A 22,462-nucleotide genomic window follows, 5' to 3' on the forward strand; every position below is an offset into this window, starting at 1 on the left:
AATATAGTCCAAAACTTCACAACTACACTTTCCTTAGTTTGTCACTTTCGCTAGTTTGCCGTAGTGGGGACGAAATGGGAAAATGATGCCGTATTGTCAGCTGGACTGCCAAATTCCAATGCTTTCATGGAATCCTGTAAACGGTATGTTAGGAAATCATCCAGAAACTTTAAGAAGTTTGTTCCCAACGGCAGCAGTAGAGTACTCCACCATCATAAATGAACACTGTAGTCTCGTTCAGTAAGTACATCAGTACGTAGTCAATAACGACACTGACGTGGACTCCGAGTTTAACTTAAAGTAAAGTCATTTTGAATGTGAATTCACTCTAACTAAACTTTGGTGGAGACCAAAGAAAGATTACAGAATAAACTGAGGAGTCAGTTGAATCAAACATACATTCACATACAATTCAATCGCTTGTTTTAAATCGGAGGAAGTTTGATATCAACTGTTGACGTGTTTTCGAGAATCGGCTAGCAGATTTGGAAAACATGATTCAAACATTGTTAGATCAAATACTCCTTCGAAACATTGCTCTTGACTGTAATAACAGCGGTGGGAGGTCAACTAATCATATGACTGTCTGTTTACAAAACAAATTCTTAAATCAGAGTTGCAAGAGAAATGTATGTTTCCTCTTGATTTGTGATCGAGTCGGAATGAGCATTAATAATATTTTGTGAGGATGCTGATCGGTGTATCGAAGTCATCGCACCAAAACTCCCATGCTATTTCTAGCATTTGATATTGTTAGTTATTTGCGCTACAACTTGAGAAAACCGTTAGGTGCGAAGATAAAAAAAATTGAATTGTGGGATAATATACTAAGTTGCATAATCTCATTTAAAGTCATCTGGCTTGTTAAATGTTATCTCATGATACGTTATGCACTGCGTCATTTCAAGGCACTGCTAGTCATAAACTTCAACGTTTGTTCTGAGTGTACAATGTGTGATAAAGGCACCGTAATCGGTCGCTGCTGATGCGATATGTACTGTGCCAATGTATAATTCACCTTGTGTTGGTGTTATAATACGAGCACAGAGATAATGGTATGTACGTCCTGTTGACAGTTATCATTGTCTTCATACTACGCCACCTTGTTGTAGTAATAAGTTGTAACGAGCGCTCCAGAATTTATCCAGAGAGAATCTGGAGCTCGGCTTGTATTTATTTTTAATATTTAGCAAGTGGCTCGCCTCTGTGGTGTAGTGGTTAGTGTGATTAGCTGCCACCCCCGAGGCCCGGGTTCGATTCCCGGCTCTGTCACGAAATTTGAAAAGTGGTACGTGGGCTGGAACGGGGTCCACTCAGCCTCGAGAGGTCAACTGAGTAGAGGTGGGTTCGATTCCCACCTCAGCCATCCTGGAAGTGGTTTTCCGCGGTTTCCCACTTCTCCTCCAGGCAAATGCCGGGATGGTACCTAACTTAAGGCCACGGCCTCTTCCTTCCCTCTTCCTTGTCTATCCCTTCCAATCTTCCCATCCCCCACCAAGGCCCCTGTTCAGCATAGCAGGTGAGGCCGCCTGGGCGAAGTACTGGTCATTCTCCCCAGTTGTATCCCCGACCAAGAGTCTGAAGCTCCAGGACACTGCCCTTGAGGCGGTAGAGGTGGGATCCCTCGCTGTGTCCGAGGGAAAAGCCGACCCTGGAGGGTAAACAGATGATGATTATGATGATTTAGCAAGTGACTATGATATTAAATAAGGATTATGCCTTTTCTGGCGAGATGTGGTGTTTACAGTGCACTGTGTCTTCTGGTATGGGCTAGAATAAATTTGTTACTTGCATTGACCTGTCTCGGTCTCATCATTGGCTCTGACAATATGAAAGTGACCGAGATACGTGTGATGCTAGTAATACCATTCCTTATGCAGCCAGTCCCTGTTATGAATGGTATGAAAATGTCATTCATAGGGCCGGTTGATGCATGCATTTCAGTGGGATTGGCAGACTGATATGTAATAGCACTTCTGGCTCGATGAGGAAAGCAACGGGGAACTACCTCATTCCTCATTTCCCTAGTATGTCTCTTCAGTAACGTCTAGGCTATCTATGACAGCTGTTGGCGGAACTGTGGACGATCAAATCAGCCTTCGGGCTGAATACCCAACATATGATACATATTATAACATTAAGTTCCTTCGCAACACGGAGAAGCAAAGAAGCATGACTGATTTTTTCCTGTTCTAGTACACACAGACGACGTACACTGGTTGCCATGGTTACCGAGGTGTTGGAAAATTCTCGACACAGAACTGTCCACGCTAATTCTAGATAGACCCCCAGTAAAATACATATCCATGTTAATAAACGTGTATAAATATAAAACACTCAAATACATAGTACAAAGAACGAAACTTTCAGCACGGAAATACACTGTTTTATTTTTGCATTTATACTCTTCTGGTCGCAGTATCCAATATGTCCGGCTGTGGACTTCATCAGAATAACACAGCTATGTTCTGTTGATTCTGCGGTCTGTGGTAAATGTGTTACTAAAGATGTTTCAGTGCGCTATTCTGATAAAGTTATATAAAAACTAGTGTATGTGGATGCAAAAAAATTAAAATGGTAACACGGAAAGGATAAAACTGTGCCTGTTGATCGGGTTGAAGTTCCTGATATTCTTAAACCGGGTTGGTCATTGTAGACATGAGCTAAATAGTCACTGTAATTGTTCACCATCTATTTTTTTAACTGAGGAATATAAATCCCCCCATCCCCCATGGCACTACAGCCCTTGAAGGGCCTTGGCCTACCAAGCGACCGCTGCTCATCCCGAAAGCCTGCAGATTACGAGGTGTCGTGTGGTCAGCACGACGAAACCCTCCGGCCGTAATTCTTGGCTTTCTAGACCGGAGCCGCTATCTCGCCGTCAGATAGCTCTTCAATTCTAATCACGTAGGCTGAGTGGACTTCGAACCAGCCCTCAGGTCCAGGTAAAGATTCCTGACCTGGCCGGGAATCGAACCCGGGTTCTCCGGGTAAGATTCAAGCACGCTACCCCTACACCACGGGGCCGGCTGGAATATAAATTCACCTATTTATATTTTCACATTTATTTGACTTCGTGGGAATGGATCTCCATTTGAATGATATTTTGTTTTTGTGACTATTTGCATAACTGAAAATTTGTTTTCAGGTGTAGGATTTACACTGATATCTTATTGATGATTTTCTTTTTTTATCTTTGCAGATATTATGCCTGAAGAACATAAAATACAAAATATTAAAATTAAAATATGAAATTTGTAAGATTGTATCACTAGTTGATAAGGCGATTAGAAATAAATTGTATTTAGCCACCCAATTTTGTAAACTGTAGACTTTTCTTTTGATGTTGTTAAGATTGGAATTAACGTTGATGATCATTCTCCATCATCATCATCATCATCATCATCATCATCATCATCATCATCATCATCATCATCATTATCATCATCATCTAGCTAGGGTATTGATTTTATGAAAAAAATTGTTTACAACCACTTAACCATTCGATACTTATTATTTATAGATTTTAAATCCATTATACTGTACTTTCCTCTAGGGCCTGAGAAAATCGAAAAAACTGTTAGCGCACTGACAGTTGACTGAGCTAGCTAGTATAGTATACAGGCACAATACAATTATATGAAACAAAAAATCCACTGACTCACTGACTCCGAAACTCCTAAATGTACGAATACAAATGCCTCGAACCGCGTAGCCAACTCGCTCGGTCAAAATATAATTGAACAATGGTGAATGGAGGGAGAAGGAAGAGATGTATGATTTACAATGTCGTTTCTTTGTCGTTTGTTATTATTATAATTATATTATTATTGCATTATTATAATTATTATTAATTTGATTCCATATTGAATAGTTCTCCTTCGCATATGTTTTCTTTACCATTTTACCTTTCCATTAGTCATGTATTCGAATATTTCTTCAAAAGATTCCAAAATTGTTCAATTTTCAATCATAAAGCCTTCAATATAAAAAAGAATAAGTGACATATTCTGATGTTTTCTATTAGATCTGCCTATACAAATCAAATTACACCTCACTCGTCTCTGCGTGATAACAACACGCCAAGCTACTCCACGCCGTAACTGATTTTCGACCGCCAATACATAACTCGGCGGCCATCTTGTGATGACGTCATATACGTTACGTCAGCTACTGCACTCACACCTCTATTTTAAATTTACATATAACCCATTTCCATACATGTAATACCTTTTGAGCTATGATCCCTTTTTGCATTATATAAAAGGCGTAACATCCGTTATTCGCCAGAAATCCTGATTTCAATTTGAATGACGTTCGACACATGAAAAACAAAATTATTGCTATCTATCAAAAGTTGGAAACTTGAAAATTTCATAAAATTGGTACGTAATGAAAAGAACGATATCCTACAATAGGTGAACAAGGAAAATTATGAGAAGATCGGGTATCTGGCTGACGAAGAACTTCATGGCTTAACATCCTGGGAGACTGATACCAGAAGAATACAGAAGAACTCTGCCGTGCTTCAATGTCCTGAGTACACTTAGCTATGTTGGTTCACCAACCTTCCATGAAAATAATACGGGTGGGGATTGGTGAAGGACTGCCCCGCTGGGTTTTTCATGACAGAGTTACCCGACGCAAGTCAGAGTGATATGAAGGACACGTTAGATGGTCAAGTTCAATACAAATTGATATTATCTTACAGATGTTGTGTTATTGATATTATTAATTGAAAATTAACTTATCTGGCCGGTCGTCTAGAGACACGGATGCCCCGAGCACAGTATATGTTTAAAATATTTGGTTATTGTGAAAATTGTGTACACCATATAACTTTTGTCCTACGTCTCCTACGTGGTAGGCCTGCTGTTTGTCGGGCGTAAGATCTTCTATTCAATGATATATGTATAATTCTTCAGAATTGACATTCTCACATTTCCCACTCCAGTAAAGCTTCGTCCTTAATGGCTGTAGGGCAACCAATGAGGTGCCATCATCTCGGATACTACAAGTGCGGAATTGGTATTTAGACGTCAAAATTACCTATGATTAAAGAGAAAAATTAGCTTCAAATTTGAGACCCTGCCTTGTCATGTTTTCATTCTCAGTTAGGATTATTTTGATAATCGAATGTTAGGCGTAAAATACTCTGTTCTTTGACACCAAACCACGTTCGTGTTTTGTTTTGCTTTCTGTGTTATTAACCTTTTTACTCACACAAAGTTCTTTTCAACCTTATGCATGCCCATACCAGACTTTCCCGGATTTTTCGACAATGGTTTAAACGGGATAAAAACTATCTGGTACTCGTGTTTACATAGCTACTTAACAGTAATGGAACGACAACATTAGCAACATTTTTCTCGTGGTTCTTTTACCAGAACTTGACAACGGCGTGGTACATGTCTGCAGGGTATATTCGTGATGATGTTACACACTTTCAGGGATGGTGGAGGACGGTAAATGAAGAAATTTGAGATAAGGAACCATATTCTGGAAACGATCGAGTCAAAAGTTAAGCAAAATTCTACTCATTTATGTCCGTTTATCTGGACAAGTTTCAAAGCTGCTCCATTTGCAACAAATGTTCTAAATGGCGTCCCGTGCGCCAATGCACAAAGTACTGCCGTACCCGTTCGAATATTCCCTGTGTCGTCTGAAGAGCGTCGCAGGCAGCGAGAATTCTTGCCAGGAGATACTCTTAAGTCTCGACAGGTGTCTCGTATTAAGCTTCCACAAGAAGAAATCTAGTGGGGTGAGATCAGGTGAATGTGAAGGCCACGGAACAGCACTTCCAATTCCTATCCACTTTGTAGGGAATGACTGATCCAGGTGTTCACGAACCCTGAGTCCAAAGTGAGGTGGGGATCCATCATGTTGGAATTGACGAAGGGCACGTGGGAAGTGTTCTAGGAACGTGGGCAGTACAACGTGGATTATTAATAACTCTTGACTCGAACGTTTCCCGTCCACGGTTCCTTGTCTCAAACTGATCCATTTGCCGTCCTCCATCATCCCCGGAAGTGTGTCACATCATCAAGGATACACTCTGTATATTACCGGGCTGAGTGGTTCAGGCGGTTGAGGCGCTGGCCTTCTAACCCCAACTTGCCAGGTTCAATCCTGGCTCAGTCCGGTGGTATTTGAAGGTGCTCGAATACGTCAGCCTCGTGCCGGTAGATTTACTTTACTGGCACTTAAAAGAACTCCTACGGGACTAAATTTCGACACTTCGGAGACTCCGAAAACCGTAAAAGTAGTTTGTGGGACGTAAAGCCATTATTATTATCTCCAAATGTCTATAGCTTGTTTCACCGCAGCTTACCTTATCCTGCTCCTAAAAGTCAGACTCATCCTCATTCCCTAAAATTTCTAAAATGTAATCTTCCTTCATGCTTTATTTACAGTTCATCTCAGAAGACAGCTGTGAAAAAAAACCACAAGGCACATAATTATCGTGATTTATGAATCGTCCGTCGTCTTAACAGAGCATGTGATGAACAACAAAATGACAGTATCAGACTAACTCGGAATTGGAGAAGAGCGCACTGTTTGAAACCTGAGCTAACTAGTATTTGGGACAGCGGGGGACATGTTGACATCAGAGTTAACTCAAGTATGGGATAGAAAAGGTTAATTGTAAATGAAGTCGTATACCTCAAAACTATCACTTTCTTTAAAACCACACGCACCCGTACGTAATTAACTGATGCCCATCGAGTGTCATATTTTCTCTCGTCCCTCATTTACAAAATCCAAGGCTATCTCTATCATACGGATTGGATCATTAGTTCCGGCGTTGTGAACCCGAATGTGGGCACATGGTCGTTATACTAAATTTCGAATATATGTAGCCTGATTTTATAGACATCGCATCAGGGGATGGCTCTCAGAGAAGAAGAAAAATGTTATTCTGGAAGCCGACAAATTTCACTTGCGACTTGCTGGAAACAGTATGTTTCTTCTTAAATGTTAACCATTATTATCGGACGATAAGAGGCACTAAACTCTGTACTCACCCTCGGCTGAAGACATTCCACAAGTTATAAGCACGTGATAGATGGAGGCTAGCCACTGCAGAGGCTCGCCAGGTTGACTGCGGCTGGCGGAACGCACCGCCGGCCAGCGAGTCTCGCGCGAGCAGGAGTCCGTGAAGGAAGACGCGAAAGAGCGGAAGTTCGTTACAACATTCTGACCACAGCCGTGAATATGTAATACCTCTCTGTGTCCCCGCTAGCAGAGTGTTGACAAACTTTGCCGTGTTTTCAGGCTTCTTTGGAATCTGAAAGTGAGCCCGAGTGACTTTCTTTGTTAACTCAAGGAAGAACATTGAGCAAGTTTTGTGGTAGTGGTGGTATTTTAAGAGGAAATACAGCTGGGCAGCCACCCTCTCTTAACATCTTCCAGAGGTAAATAAATGCAAGAAGTCCAACCCTTCAAAGAATGATCAAGCAAAAGGAAGAGAGGGTCGACGAAGGGCAGAAAATGTACGAATTCCTAGCCTTGCAAACCTAATGCCATTGGGCTCGGAAGAGAACGAGTTAACGAGTTAACCAAGGAAAGTTGCATAGGAAAGAGTCTATATTTTTATTTGTTACATTTTCTTACGTCGCAGCGACACAGACAGGTCTTACGACGACGATAGGATAGGAAGGGAAAGGGGTAGGAGAGGGAAGGAAGCGACCGTGGCCTTAATAAATAAAGATACAGCCTGAACATGTGTCTGTGTGAAAATTGGAAACCACGAAAATGCACGTTTAGGGCTGCCGACAGTGCGGTTCGAACACACTATCTCCCGAATGTAAGCTCACAGTTGCGCGACCCTAACCCCACGGCCACTTGCTCGCTAGGAAAGATGTACAGTAAGTGAGAAGCCTGGCAAATGTAAATGGGAGTCTCAAATAGAGACACACTGTTTGCCGGTTCAATCAATCAATCAATCAATCAATCAATCAATCAATCAATCAATCAATCAATCAATCAATCAATCAATCAATCAATCAATCAATCAATCAATCAATCAATCAATCAATCAATCAATCAATCAATCAATCAATCAATCAATCAATCACCTGCTTTTAGGGCCGTTGTCCGCGTGGCAGATTCCTTATAATTAGTTTGAAAATGAAAATCCACAGCCCGTTTCCAGTAATTCGACCGGGTCAGGAATGGAATGAAGGAAGCCCCCATCTAACGGGGAGGATAGGAATTGTGCCGGCTGCCGAAGCCTGTCGCACTCCTCTGGGGCAATGATTAATGACTGAAAGATGAAATTAAATGATATTGGGGAGTGTTGCTGGAATGAAAGATAACAGGCAAAACCGGAGTACCCGGTGAAAAACCTGTCCCGGCTCCGCTTTATCAAATAAAAATCTCACATGGAATGACCGGGGTTTGAACCACGGAACACAGCGGTGAGGAGCCGGCGCACTGCTGCCTGAACTACGGAGGTTCGTTATCGTTTGTTTACTTAGTCTTTTCTTAAGTGATAACAAAGACGTTGGAAATGTGTCAAACTCCCTTGGTAAATTATTCCTCTTTCTCTAAACGAGAATTTTCTCCAGTTCGTCCTCTTGATTTCCAACTGTATCTTCATAATGTTTACGAACTCCACTCAAGTTTCAAAAAACAATGTGATTCCATGTCATTTCTCCACCGACAGCTCGGAATATTCCGCTCAATAGAGGTTTTAATCTCCTTACTTCCAAGTCTTCCCAACCCAATGTTTTCAACAATTTCCGAACACCGCTCATTTGTCGGAAATCACTCACAACAAATCGTGCTACCTTCTTTTGGTTCTTTGCCTTTTTACCATAGACAGGGGACACTGAGGATGTATACTGTCGCCATCCACAGGGGGTACTGATCAAGTTTGGAACGTTACCCTTTTGAGCCTTGTTTTCATTTGCTGTTCACCAGTGAAAGCTACTGACTCGAGTTACCTGCGGGATGGTCGTCGTTTTAAGCCCGTCTGAGTAGCTCAGATGGTAGAGAACTGAATTCCAGAGACCAAGTTTGAGGATTCGGTCCTGGCTCAGTCCGGTGGTACTTGAAGGTGTTGAAATACGCCAGACTTAAAAGATCTCCGACGGGACGAAATTTCAGCAAATTGACGTCTCCGAATCCCGTAAAAACTATTTACTGGGAAGTAAAACCTACAACATTGTTATTTCTTTTTTCTTATTCTTCTACCCAGAGGACCCAAAGTCCGAATAAAGAAAAGGTTGACTTATAATACATTCTTAATGATTTCATAATTAATTAACTCATAATAATTAGTTACAACTCACCAGCTTCGACACGGAAGTCAGCGCTTTACCGTATGAGCCACTTGGCCTGACAGAAATTAACACTTCGTATAAAACGCTCTCTCTCTCTGCTTGTTTGGTTTTTGTTTCTTTGTTCATTCGTTCGTTTTCGGTGGTTGGATCATCCACGCCGAGTAGAGGACGATAAGTAATCTAGATGGGAACTGAATTCGATTATAGAGGTCAAGAGAATTAGAAGAACATCTAAGGAACGGTAAATATATTTTTTGATCATTTCAAGACACGAGGTGTGGAATCTGAAGAAGCCAACAGTCGTATTGTAGACATATAGACGTGCTTAGTTCAAACACACAGGTTTCCAAACCGAATGTTGTTAAGCTAAGACTCTTTAAAACAATATATATACTGCGTGGTCATAGAGTAATGCAAATCATTTTTAGGACAGAGTCCTTGTTGAATTCTACATCGATTTGAACGAACATACCTTGAATAAACTCGAATAGCTTAACAGACTGACAATCATTCCTGCAATTGGTAACATTAGAATAAGGCTATAATAATGACAACGCATGGCAATTATTTGCACTTTATGAACTAGGAAGGGGTAATATGAAGTGTCGAGCACTTCCATATTAACAGTTCAACTCCGAGGTCTAGTACATTAAATTCCTGTCTGGTTTGCGCGGAATTTTGCGGTTCTCCCTCGATTTAAAAACGGGCTTCAAGAACTGGTATAGAGAGCAATCAATCTCAATTAATACAGTCGAGTTGAGAACTGTGTTGAGATCATTCTTACTTCTCATAATCGTACTACTTCAATTCTAGAACACTGATGTTGGTTCCTCGCATAAAGGACAATCCAATGTCGAATTAATTACAAATACATAAACTCACACATTGTTCATGTTCGTCTTTTCTGATGATATGTGCACAGTGTTCTGCTGTATGGAGTTGAGTCCCCCACTTCAACAGGCATTATATGCAGGAAGCTAGAAGCTTTTGAAACGTAAGCACACCGCGAAATTTAGAAAATCTCCTGGATTGTTAGAGAGATCAGAATGAAGGTGCTGCGTCGGATGAACAAGGAGATGAAAATCCTCACGACCACCAAGAGGGAGAAGCTCGAATACTTCGGCATCATCATCATCCATTCCCTCGTCCAGTTCCCACGGGGTTGGTATGTTTACGACACCTCTCCCTCTTCCTGTATCAAACAAACATTTTTATCCTTAACTGTGTTGCAATCCATATTTCTTCTAATTATGCTATTTTTGATCGTTTCTAACCCCCTTAGTTTGGTCTCCTACTTGCCCTCCCTTGTCTTATCTGGGTCTCCATCGTCCGCTTAGGCATCCTTCCTTCCTCCAACCTCTTAACGTGTCTAAATCATCTAAATTTATCCCACTCCATTCTGACGTGTTTTCCTTCCTGACGTCCCCATTTCTTACTCTGTCCTTTGTTATTTTTCACAAAATATTCATGTCACTGGTTTGGTTTCTATTCTCCTGAATTTTTCAGTTGTCGAAGTCTCCGCTGGATGTCAGTATTAGGTAGTAGTACACTTTATACTGCACCTTTTTAAACTTCATTTGTACTTCCTTACTTCACACCAGTTTCTCACATTCTGGTAGAATGCATTTTCCTGTTGAATCCTTTTACTGATCTCCATGTCCTGCCCTGCATCCTGCGTCAGTTCACTTCCCGAGTACTGGCAGTTCTCCGCAATTTCAAGATAATGCCCCCTTAGTTTTGCAATTCCTTTGCCTTCCATTTCTCCTCTAGTATACACGATTGTTACCTGTTGGCTAGCCTGTTTAATCCATTACTACGTCTAACTGCGCCATGCTGGATCTCTAACCTACCGTATCTCTCGAAGTCCGGATAGGGAAGGCTTACCTTATATTTATTTTTTCAGCGTCGGGTATGGCAACACTAACTCATTACACCGTACATTTACCTCCGCCACAATTTACTACGCCAATGTAATTCTTGTATTTAACGTGGGAGGCAATAGTCCAGTGTCCTACTTCTTTATGGCCGGGCTGAGAGGCTCAGATGGTTGAGGTGCTGACCTTCTGACCCCAACTTGGCAGGTTCGATCCTGGCGCAGTCCGGTGGTATCTGAAGGTGCTGAAATACGTGAGCTTCGTGTCGCTAGATTTACTGGCACGTAAAAGAACTCCTGCGGGACTAAATTCCGGCACCTCGGCGTCTCCGGAAACCGTACAAGTAGTTAGTGGGACGTAAAGCAAATAACAATACTCAACTTCATTGTGTGCACAAACAACTATCACTTCATTGATTGTCGGTTCTATATTGTTTGTAATATTGAGCATTTTGGAAAAATAAGTAAAATAAATTGTCCATTATGTCGGTACTGACATTCCCACCCTTGCCCTGAAGCAGAGTTTCGTCCTAGTTTATATCTGTTTTACTGTTCGAAAGTTGTTGTACTACTTCTCTATGGGCTTCTTTAGTGGTTTCTAGTTTACAAATTTGCAAAAGCAGATGAACTCGGTAGGTGCCGCTAGTGTAACAATAATGAACTTTCATTTTTGTTTCAAGAATTTACGTGCTAAATAGATGAATTTAAGTGACAGTTTAAACAGTGAAAGAAAAATCAGTGCTAAAATGTTGTCAACTGTCTAAGAGAATATATATCAAGCAACTGAATTCTCCTCTGCATAAACGCAAGGCAAAGTTTGCATTCGGTACGTGACGGGTTTGACCCCCCACCCCCACTACCACCACCATCGAATATTCTGAAAATGGTTTTCAATGGTTTCCTATTGTCACAGCAGGTAAAATCCGGGGTTGTACGTTAATATTATAACTCAGGGGCATGATAGCTGATCGCAGGTGCCATGTTTCTAATTCTGATCAATGCGTGTGGGTTTTCTGAAACGAAAAGTGACATTCCAATTTCGCATCAAACTACAGATTCCGGTAACCTTGATATCATCTCTCCAGAAAACATGCCTGCTTTTGCTTAAGGCCCCTGGCTCTACCTTCCCAATTCTAATTCATTATGTCCCAGCCGCACATCGCTGCATTATTCTCTGTTCCCTCTACCCACACTGCTGTAGATCACGGCGGTGGTTCTTAGACAAAAAGTTAACTTTCTTTCTATTAACAGTTGTTCTGCTTTTAAACCTTGAGTTATACAGGATATGCTCATTAGTAACTTGCTTTTCGTTAGCACCGTTCTTTAACACTTATCTGGTGATAAGAAGTGTTCTTTAAGTATTTAGTGCTGTTTCTTGTTTCTTCAACTGTGTCATGCCCAGATTTTATGAAAGGTTTTTGCTCTACATGGTGCAGTGCTTTTAGAATCCAGGAACAAAAGTTCTATTAAATGCGTGACAGTATTACATTTCGAAGTGTGGAAGCCTAGTGAATAAGTGTTGTAGCCTCAGCAAAGACGCATTTGGCTTATCGCATACGTATGAATAGGGAAGTTCGGTGTCAAAAACTCTGGAAATAAGTAATTATATTTTCTCCGCGTTTAGCATTTAACCTACGTGACATTATATAAGACACCTCAGTAAGTGATTAAAGATGAATAAAAAAAAAAAAGGTCATGCAACTGCGAAAGACACAAAGAGAATAATCTGTTTGTCCATCAAGCCACAAGAAGGGCATATCACTAATTGAAGATTCAGGAGAAGAGATGTCTTATTTTTTAAAATATTGGTATAATATGAATAACGCAATAAACAGAAGTATGCAGGTCACTATCAGTGAACATTTTACAAATAGGATATTATTCACAAATCAGTTTATTATAAAGAGATCAAAGTTCAACTGTACAATTCTTGGTCGTCTCCAATGACTCAGAAAATTGGATCGTGAAGCTGTACTATACTGTCACCATAATATTTAAACTTCGAATATTAAAGAAGATCCACAATTTAGACAGGAGAGCAATGACCCGAGAAAAATATGTAATGCAGAACGGATTAAATTAACTGGAGAGTGGGAAGACTCACTTTGTGAAGGTTCAAGGAATAATGTGACTGGGCGGGGTAGAAATAATGGCAAGTGATAAAATGTTGAGAGGGACATTGCACCGTGCAAGGAGAACGCGTGAACCAAAGCTTTGATGGATATTATTACGTCATTGGAAATTTGTGGCTCACGAAAATTAAGGGACGGATGACGCGTACAATTAACAGGATTGGTGGGTCATTGTGGACGAGGTCAAGGTCGATAAAGGGCTCTAGACTTATGCAAAATGATGATGATAATGACGACGACTTGACCATCAGAAGGAGAACTTGTTCAGCCTAATATATTTGTGATGACATTCCCGATCTGTGTTGAACCTCCAGGTACAAGGGGTTGAACACCGTTCCTTCATCAGCTGATGGTTACGAATATCTTACCCACCGGTTTCGAATAATTGCGTATATTATAGCGGTCAGACCAAACCACCACCGTGATGAACACTGTGGCCAATCTCCTCAGGCGGTGACTAGCTAGACGAGAACGCCCGGAGATGGTAATTTATCCTGTATTTCTGATTTAATGTAAAATTGTAGGGCCTGTAATTACGACGGATCAGTAACTAAGATCATGATATTAACAGTCACATCAAACGACCAGCTTGTTTTGATCTAGTTAGCACAATATGTGAATAAAACTCGCGAGTGAAAAATTTCAACTGGTAATTCATTTCAGCACTTTTATTATGTCCAGATAGAATAAATGCATTACTATACAAAGTATTACTGTTAGAAGTTTTGCGGTTTAAGGAATATTCAAGGCAAAAGAATGGATTTGTTACTTTTTGACACTAAAATTCTAAATTCTTCTACCTGAAATGCAAAAATTTCACTGCATTCATCAGAAAACTGACTGTATTTAAATATATGTTAATCAAAGTTTAGTTATGTACAGTGAAGGCACAGATTAGTTAAGTAATATTAAATGAAATCATCGAACACAACAATGTAAATTAAACGAAGTGTTCTGCTCGTCACGTGCCCCGGAAATGACTCCTCATTGACTGCATGGACACGTTATGTTTTGACCAATTTCTCTCCCTCCCCGACCCAAGCCCCCTGGGATTTGATACTTATTGCCATGAAACCTGATTTCCAACACCCTGTTTGACATGTATTTAGGCCGTATTGACGATTCCTTTTCCTTTCTTGTTATGGAGCTTCCTACCAACGCTTATTTTCCGTCGTATCACAAGTTTGATTGTTTTTCTAATTTGTACCTTTTTGGAAAAAAGTTTCTCAAAATTTCTAAAAAAATCCAGGGACCTATTTCTAGGGTGACAAACCAATGAGTCCGACTTACTTGGTAAGCCGGTAGATGTCGTAAGGTAGGTCGCTCAGCCCGTTGTCGGCCAGGTCGAGCTGTACGAGACCTGGGAGCTGGAGCAGGGCGCTGGGGAACTGATGGAACGCATTGCCGGGGATGTGTAGAGCTCTGAGCGCAGGCAGACGAGCGAGCAGCTCCAGGTCTGCGGCCCCTCGAGCCGATCCCAGGCGGTTCCTGCCCAGGGCCAGCTCGCGGAGCCCCGTGAAGGCCAGCAGCGAGTCCGGCAGGCGCTCCAGCCCTCCATCCGACAGGTCCAAGCTCTCGGGACAGCTGGGCTGCAGAGTAGCCTGGAACATCAGGGTAAAATCAGCTGTAGAGCTATTGCTCACCATTCACAACAGGCTTATCTGGAGCACAATAACTAGGTCTGCAGGGCTGCAGGGTGGACTAGATAGAAGGGACAACATGAGCTCTCCGGCTAATGTAGGTCAGATACTGTTCTCCATGCACAGCACGCTAAGCTGGAACTGAAAGAGGAGATCAGCTGCACAACTAGGTCACAGACGGGATATAGAGCCCTATATTGGGCTGCGAGGTGCCTGGGATCACAAGGGTGAGATCAGCTGTGGAGCTACTGTAGGTCACATACTGCACGCGTTTGATCAGGTCTGCAGCTTGTGATCAGATAATAATAATAATAATAATAACACCGAATATCTCCCGGTATAAGGAGATTCCATGTAGGCCTACTAAGTGGCAACAGTCTCCCTGAGAATGGATGAGCAAATACAGAGGCAAGGAATTATCCCTAAAGGCATTAGGATGCAGAAGGTAACGGGAAACTACTGCATTCAAGATCCTTAAGAATATTCTTGTAAATTCACATAGTAACGGCTCAGTACAATGCAAAGATCAGAGCTGGTTACGTGGATTGCCAACCTGCGTATGGAGACGGCATCTTAATAATAATAATAATAATAATAATAATAATAATAATAATAATAATAGTAATAATAATATTATTGCTTTACGTCTCACTTTTGAACTTTTCAACGTTTTCGGAGAAGCTGAGGTGCCGGAATTTTGTCCCGCAGGAGTTTTTTACATGCCAGTAAATCTACTGACACGAGGCTGATGTATTTGTGCACCTTCAAATACCACCGTTATTATTATTATTATTATTATTATTATTATTATTATTATTATTATTATTATTATTATTATTATTATTATTATCATTATTATTGGTACGGATTATTGTGGATGTGCAGAGGTGAAAGAAGGTGCTGGGATGAACAGGTCTCAACCTACGAAATTAAAGTTAATTTAAAATTTCACCAAGGTTATATTTTCTTTTCGAGATCAAGAAATAACCAGTACAACAAGAACTTAGTTCTGTAGCAACAAGGTAAGAATGTACAATTACAGTTTATTAATGTATTTTGGGCTTCGAGTTCCAGATACACAATCCCTGAGCAATGAGCCCAACTTTACTTATACATAAGGTTTAACAAAGGGGCAGAAAACCCCAATCATGCCCAGGAGCACTCGCTCCCTATTACTCAGAAAAGCCTGCTCGAGGCACACAGAAACCAAATTTCAAAAAGAGCAACCCGCTCTCAAAGTTCAAGCCCATCAACGGACACACCAAACTCCACCTTCAAGCTGTCCTCCGGACACATAAAACCAGGGGTAAAATAACCCAACCTACTGAGGCCTATTCAGTAAAGAAACAGGACAATGACATGGCCTCAAAATACCAACAGGAGAGGAGGCGTAACTGCACTCCTAATACACTTCTTAAAACCTATTTGGCACTAGGCCACTTATGCAAGGGCTAATCCCATACTACGGAGGTGACACGATTGAAAAAGTTAAGACATTACGAGTATAAGGGAAACTGTTATAAAAACGTAGTCACCTCAAAACAAAATGAATGGGAGCTCGAGAGGGTAGGCACTCTCTATCCCAATTTGTGGTTACAGAGACAGAACTTTATACTAAAAGTCTTTTACATTTTAAAGGAAGGTTACATGATAAAAGTTTCGAACCCGCCCCGAGGGTTAAACTGCTGAGCTAGCAAACAAGGAAGTTATTAAAAGGCCATTACCTGATGGTTGAACTGCTGCCCGAAGAAAGAGGCGCTTCCCGCCCCCTGCTATATAATCACACTAGGAAAGATGTTACTGAAGTGGCAGGAGACCAGAAAATCAGCAGTTTATATACCCTCGCGGAAGATTCGAGACGTTTCATGAATGATTACAACCCGCCCACAAAATTTTATTGGCTAACAACGAAAACCACTACACCAGATGAGGAAGAAACACATTATTGGTGGAAAATTAATTAGAGAAATTCGGGATTGGCTAAATTCAAAACAAGCGGAAAGAGAAGGGTTATACTGCCAACCCAAACAAATGACTGAAAGAAATTTAACAAAGAACAAACTTATGAACACAAAATTTCTCCAAAAAACAGTTCTTTCACTTCGCACTAGGGTGCACAATTGTAGTCCTTCAGTAGTGCCATCTAGAAGAGAATGTTCACACTTCTTACTACAGGGAAAACAAAAATAAATCGAAAATGACACAGTTCAGAACTCTTCAAAATTTATAGTAATGACATCTTCTGAGAAATCTTAGCATTAATGTGTAAGTTAAAGTTCAAGCTTCCTCCAGTAGAGGAGTTTCAACTGGCGCAATGTTTGAATTAGCGGCGCGGAGGTGTACCGCCCGGTACAATTATTATTATTGTTATTATTATTATTATTATTATTATTATTATTATTATTATTATTATTATTATTATTATTATTATTGTACCGGGCAGTACACCTCTGCTCCGCTAATTCAAACATTGCGCCGGTTGAAACTCCTCTACTGGAGGAAGCCTGAACTTTAACTACAGTGTTAATTCTCAAGTTTCTCAGAAGATGTCCCTACTTGTAAATTTTGAAGTTTTCTGAACTGTGTCGTTTTCGATGTATTTTTGTTTTGCCTGTAGTAAGAAGTGTGGACATTCTCTTCTAGATGGCACTACTGAAGGACTACAACTATGCACCCTAGTGCGAAGTGAACGAACTGTGTTTTTGGAGAAATTTTGGGTTCATAAGTTTGTTCTTTGTTAAATTTCTTTCAGTCATTGTTTAAGTTGGCAATATTAACCCTTTCTTTCCGCCAGTTTTGAATTTGACCAATAAGGAATTTCTGTAATTAATTTTCTACCAATAAGGGGTTTCTTCTTCGTCTAGTGTAGTAGTTTTTGCCATTATCCAATAAAAGGCTTGTGGGCGGGTGTTCTCATTCATGAAAGGTCTCGAATGTTCCGCGAGGGTATATAAACTGCTGATTTTCGGGTCTCTGCGCCACTTCAGTAACATCTATCAGTGTGTAAAGTACGTAGCAGGGGGCGAGAAGCGCCTCTTTCTTCGGGCAGCAGTTCAACCAACAGGTAATGGCCGTTTTATAACTTATTTTCTTGCCAGCTCAGCAGTTTAACCCTCGGGGCGGGTTCGAAACCTTTTACCATGTAACTTTCCTCTAAAATGTAATAGACTCTTGGTATAAATTCTATCTCCTTAAACTACAAATTGGGATAGAGAGTGCCTAACCCTCTCGAGCTCCCTTTCATATTGTTTTTGAGGTGACTACGTTTTCTCAACCATTTTTCTTCGTTTCGTAATGTAATAAGTTTTCTTATCGTGTCACCTCTTTAATATGGGATTAGCCCTTGCATAAGCGGCCTAGTGCCAAATAGGTTTTTAAAGAAATGTATTAGGAGTGCAGTTTCGCCTCCTCTCAAGTTGGTATTTTGGAGGCCATGTAATTGACCTGTTTCTTTACTTAATAGGCCTCAGTAGGTTGGGTATTTTTACCCCTGTTTTCATGTACTTGGAGGACAGCTTGAAAGTAGAGTTTGGTGTGGCCTTTGATAGGCTTGAACTTTAAGAGCGGGTTGCTCTTTCTTAAAATTTTGATTTCTGCGTGCCTCGAGGAGGCTTTACTGTGTAATTGGGAGCAAGAGCTCCTGGGCATGATTGGGGTCTTCTGCCCCTTTGTTGAATCTCGTATATGTGTCAAGTTGGGCTTATAGCTCAAGAAGTGTGTGTCTGGCTCTCGGAGCCCAAATCCTGTAATCACTGTAATTGTACATTCTCGATTTGTTGCTAGGCTACTAATTCCCTGTTATATTTGTTATTTCTTGATCTTAAAAAGAAAATATAACCTTGTTAAATTTTAAATTAACTTTAATTTCGTAGATTGAGACCTGTTCATCCCAGCACCTTCTTTCACCTCTGCTAATCCACCAAACCACGGTAACAATTATTATTATTATTATTATTATTATTATTATTATTATTATAAGGTTGTATGTCTCATTAACTACTTTTATGGTTTTCTGAGACGCCGAGGTGCCGGAATTTTTCCCTGCATGAGTTATTTTACGCGCCGATAAATCGACGGACACGAAGTTGGCGTAGTTTGAGAACCTTCAAATACCACCAGAGTCAGGATCGTTCGAATTTGGAGTCAGAAGGCCAGCGCTGTACCGTCTGAGCTACTTAGCCCTGTAACTTGATCAGAGGTTGCCCTCCATTGGGCTAAGGGAGTTGGAATAGAAGGATGAGATCAGCTGTACAGTTAGGTTGGAGGTTGCCCTCTATCAGACTGGACGGTGAACTGAAAAGTACGGAAAATATGATCTGTACGACAGGGTCCCGGTAGAAAATGGTTGGTAAATAGTTGATACACTAGCGGAAATAGAAAGTGTTACACCACGAACACCTTGACCGAATGACACCAAACTGATACTCCAGTATTTCGATGCCTGTGAGATATGTTGATTAAAATTTTATCCTCATAGGACCTACTTGTTAGTACAGGAAAACGCCATTCCTGAAAATAATGGCTGTTGTGTGTACGTGATGACTGCTGGGTGTGTCTTTCATGTAGAGATCGCAACACAGCATTCCTAGAGGACATGCATGGGCAGCTTATCGACATATTTTGGACTTTTTGAAATGTCGAATCATTGGCATGAGACATAAGGCAGCATCATACCGACAGATTACACAGTGCAACGACTGCGGAACAAGTAGTGACGAAGTGGACTCAGGACAACAGTGTGGTACGAAGAGCAGGCACGGATCCTTCCAGAAGGACTACACCGAGAGAAGATCATAGGATTCGTCGGCTGGATTTGACGAACAGACGGTTGATAACAGCTGAAATCCGGGCAGAGGTTACAGGCAGAGTGTTACCACGAACCGTCGGGAACAGATTACTGGAAGTTGGGTTGAGATCTCGAGTTGCCATGAGTTTTGTACCGCTGACACCAAATCACAGACAACGGAGATTTTGCAAGGGATAGAGCCAGGGACAACCGGGACATTGAGTGGCATTCTGTGGTGTTCAGCGATGAGTCTCGCTTTTGTTTGTGGCGGTCAAATCGACATGAACATGTCCGTAGACGACCTGGTGGAAGGTCACGGGAAGCAGCGATTATCGAGGCTCAAACCTCTCCAACTCCTGGAATCATGGTGTGGGGTGCAATTGTATATGACAACAGGATGATTTGGTACTTGTTGAAGGGTGACTAAATGCTCTCCAGCGTGTGGCAAGAATGGTAAACGCTGTTGTCATACCCGTCATGATGAGGGTACCAAATGGCATATTCCAGCAGGATAATGGAAGAGCCCACACTGCAGTTCACAACAGCAACGCCTTGAGGAATGTACGTATGTTTGACTGGTCTGCCCGGTCGCCTGATTTGTCACCCTTAGAGGATGTCCGGAATGTGATGGGAAGACGCATAGGGTTATATCAGCCTCCAGCCAGCAATCATGAACTGACACAGCATGTGTTTCAGGCATGGTAAGAAATCCCTCAAGATGACATTCGGATTAATAATTTAACACCTGTTGTATGATGAAAATCTCCACAAAGTTTGATAAATATCTGAGTGGTACTTCATGGTGTACCACTTTACATTTCCGCTAGCGTATTTATCTGATGTTTCCAAGGAGTCAAAATCAATTAATTACTGAGCATAGATATAAATCACACACACATACATATCCGTGTCCGTTAAATTATAGAATAAATCAAGTTCAGGATAATGCTGTGTGTAGAAGGATGCTAGCATACATTTCTTAACCTGTTCTACGTTGAGCAGGTGCTGCCTGGCCGGGGCGGTAAAGGCGTGCTCGGTTCGCCCGGAAGGACGTGGGTTCGAATCCCCGTCAGGAAGTCGTAAAATTTAAGAAACGAGATTTCCACTTCCGGAGGTGCATATGGCCCTGAGGTTCACTCAGCCTACACCAAAAATGAGTACCAGGTTAATTCCTGGGGGCAAAGGTGGCTATGCGTAGAGATAACCACTCTACCCCATCACGTGCCGAGGTTAACAATGGTGGAAGCCTTTACATTCCACTCCTCCAAGGGGCTTCATGGCCTGTACGGAGGTGACTTTGCTTTTTGCTTTTTGTTCTACGTTGAGCGTAGTTTAAAAACATATAATAAACTAGTCTAGATAGCACAGTACCCACAAGCTACGTGGTCGAATTGTAAACAGTCCTGGGAAAGCAAACGCGCGTGTAGAATGCGAGTTGTCTGCCGGCTTCCTCCATGCGAGGCAAGTGAAGCCATTGCTTGATCGAGCACCTGTCAAGCCGTTCCAGAGCCACGCACCGGCCACAAGAGTTGCCAACTTGTTCCTTTCGCCACAATTCAACGGGCTTATCTTCGAGAACCTAAAATCAATATACAGGCGTTCCATGGGGCGCGAAGCCTGATGAGAGGACAACATGCCTACCTTGGTGGACATGGTGGGTTTACTAACCAAGCAGGATTTACAAGCTTTTACTAGTTCACGGACTTCACCGTCCATCCCCTTCCAGATGAACATTTCACGAATCTTCTCACGAGTTTTAAAGATGCCTAGATGCCCTCCTAATGGGGTCTCATGATAGTACTTGAAGATTATGATCATGTAGGACCCTTCCCTCAGTCGAAGGGAAATGCCAACAAGTCATTGTTTAAGTTGGCAACATTAACCCTTTCTTTCCCTTTTCATAGGTACAAGAACAGCTGGAACGACAACCTTCATCATCTTATCATGCCTCGAAGGGCAACATAAAACACCATTCCTCAAAACTTTTGAAATTAAATTTTCTCCAAAAAACAGTTCTTTCACTTCGCACTAGGGTGCACCGTTGTAGTTCTTCAATAGTGTCCTCTAGAAGAGAAAGTTCAAACTTCTTACTACAAGCAAAACAAAATTACATCGAAAACAACACAGTTCAGAAACTTCAAAATTTCCAAGTAGTGGCATCTTCAGGGTAACTTGAAAATTAACACATAAGACAAAGTTCAGACTTCTTCCAGTAGGGGAGTTTCAACTGGCGCAAAGTTTAAATAAGCAGCGTGGAGGTGTACCGCCCGGTACAGACCCCCCCCCCCCCAAGAGTTCCTCCAAGGGGTAACACAGAATAACATAAACTTTTGTTTGAAAACAAGGTCCAAGTTATGATGTTGCTATGGAGATTAATTGCAGAAGCATTTATCAAGATTGTTGAAATTTGCTTTGATCCAGTTTCAAAAATTCTCGTAGTAACTGCTGAAGTAATGTCTTTATGTTTGTAGAAGTTGAATTCAGAAGAAAAACTTTTAATACTTGAAAGTGAAGAAAAATTTTCAAAGTCCACCAAATATTGCTGTTGAATTCCCAAGTGTAGTAATTGCTGATAGTAAATGTCCATGTAGTTGATCAAATAGGATGGCCAGACCGGCCGCTGCAGCTTGTGTTCAAAGGCGGCCGCTCGGACCCCTCAAGTACCCTGAGATACCGCTCGCCCGCACTATGAGGGGAGCAGTGGTGTTGAAGCACGCCGCGCCCACGGTGAACATGCAGGTCGC

At 41.4% G+C, this 22,462-nt stretch overlaps 1 protein-coding gene across 1 annotated transcript in view; it reads right to left on the minus strand.

The window, feature by feature from the left end:
* Positions 1 to 22,462, minus strand: part of Phlpp (PH domain leucine-rich repeat protein phosphatase) — a 317,236-nt gene that overhangs the window by 173,679 nt on the left and 121,095 nt on the right. The window contains exon 6 of the mRNA XM_068228737.1: positions 14,583 to 14,864. Coding sequence (XP_068084838.1) covers positions 14,583 to 14,864 — 282 coding nt within the window. The remainder of the gene's footprint in view (positions 1 to 14,582; positions 14,865 to 22,462) is intronic.

The sequence above is a fragment of the Anabrus simplex genome, chromosome 7, assembly GCF_040414725.1.
Source record: "Anabrus simplex isolate iqAnaSimp1 chromosome 7, ASM4041472v1, whole genome shotgun sequence".
NCBI classification, from domain to species: domain Eukaryota; kingdom Metazoa; phylum Arthropoda; class Insecta; order Orthoptera; family Tettigoniidae; genus Anabrus; species Anabrus simplex.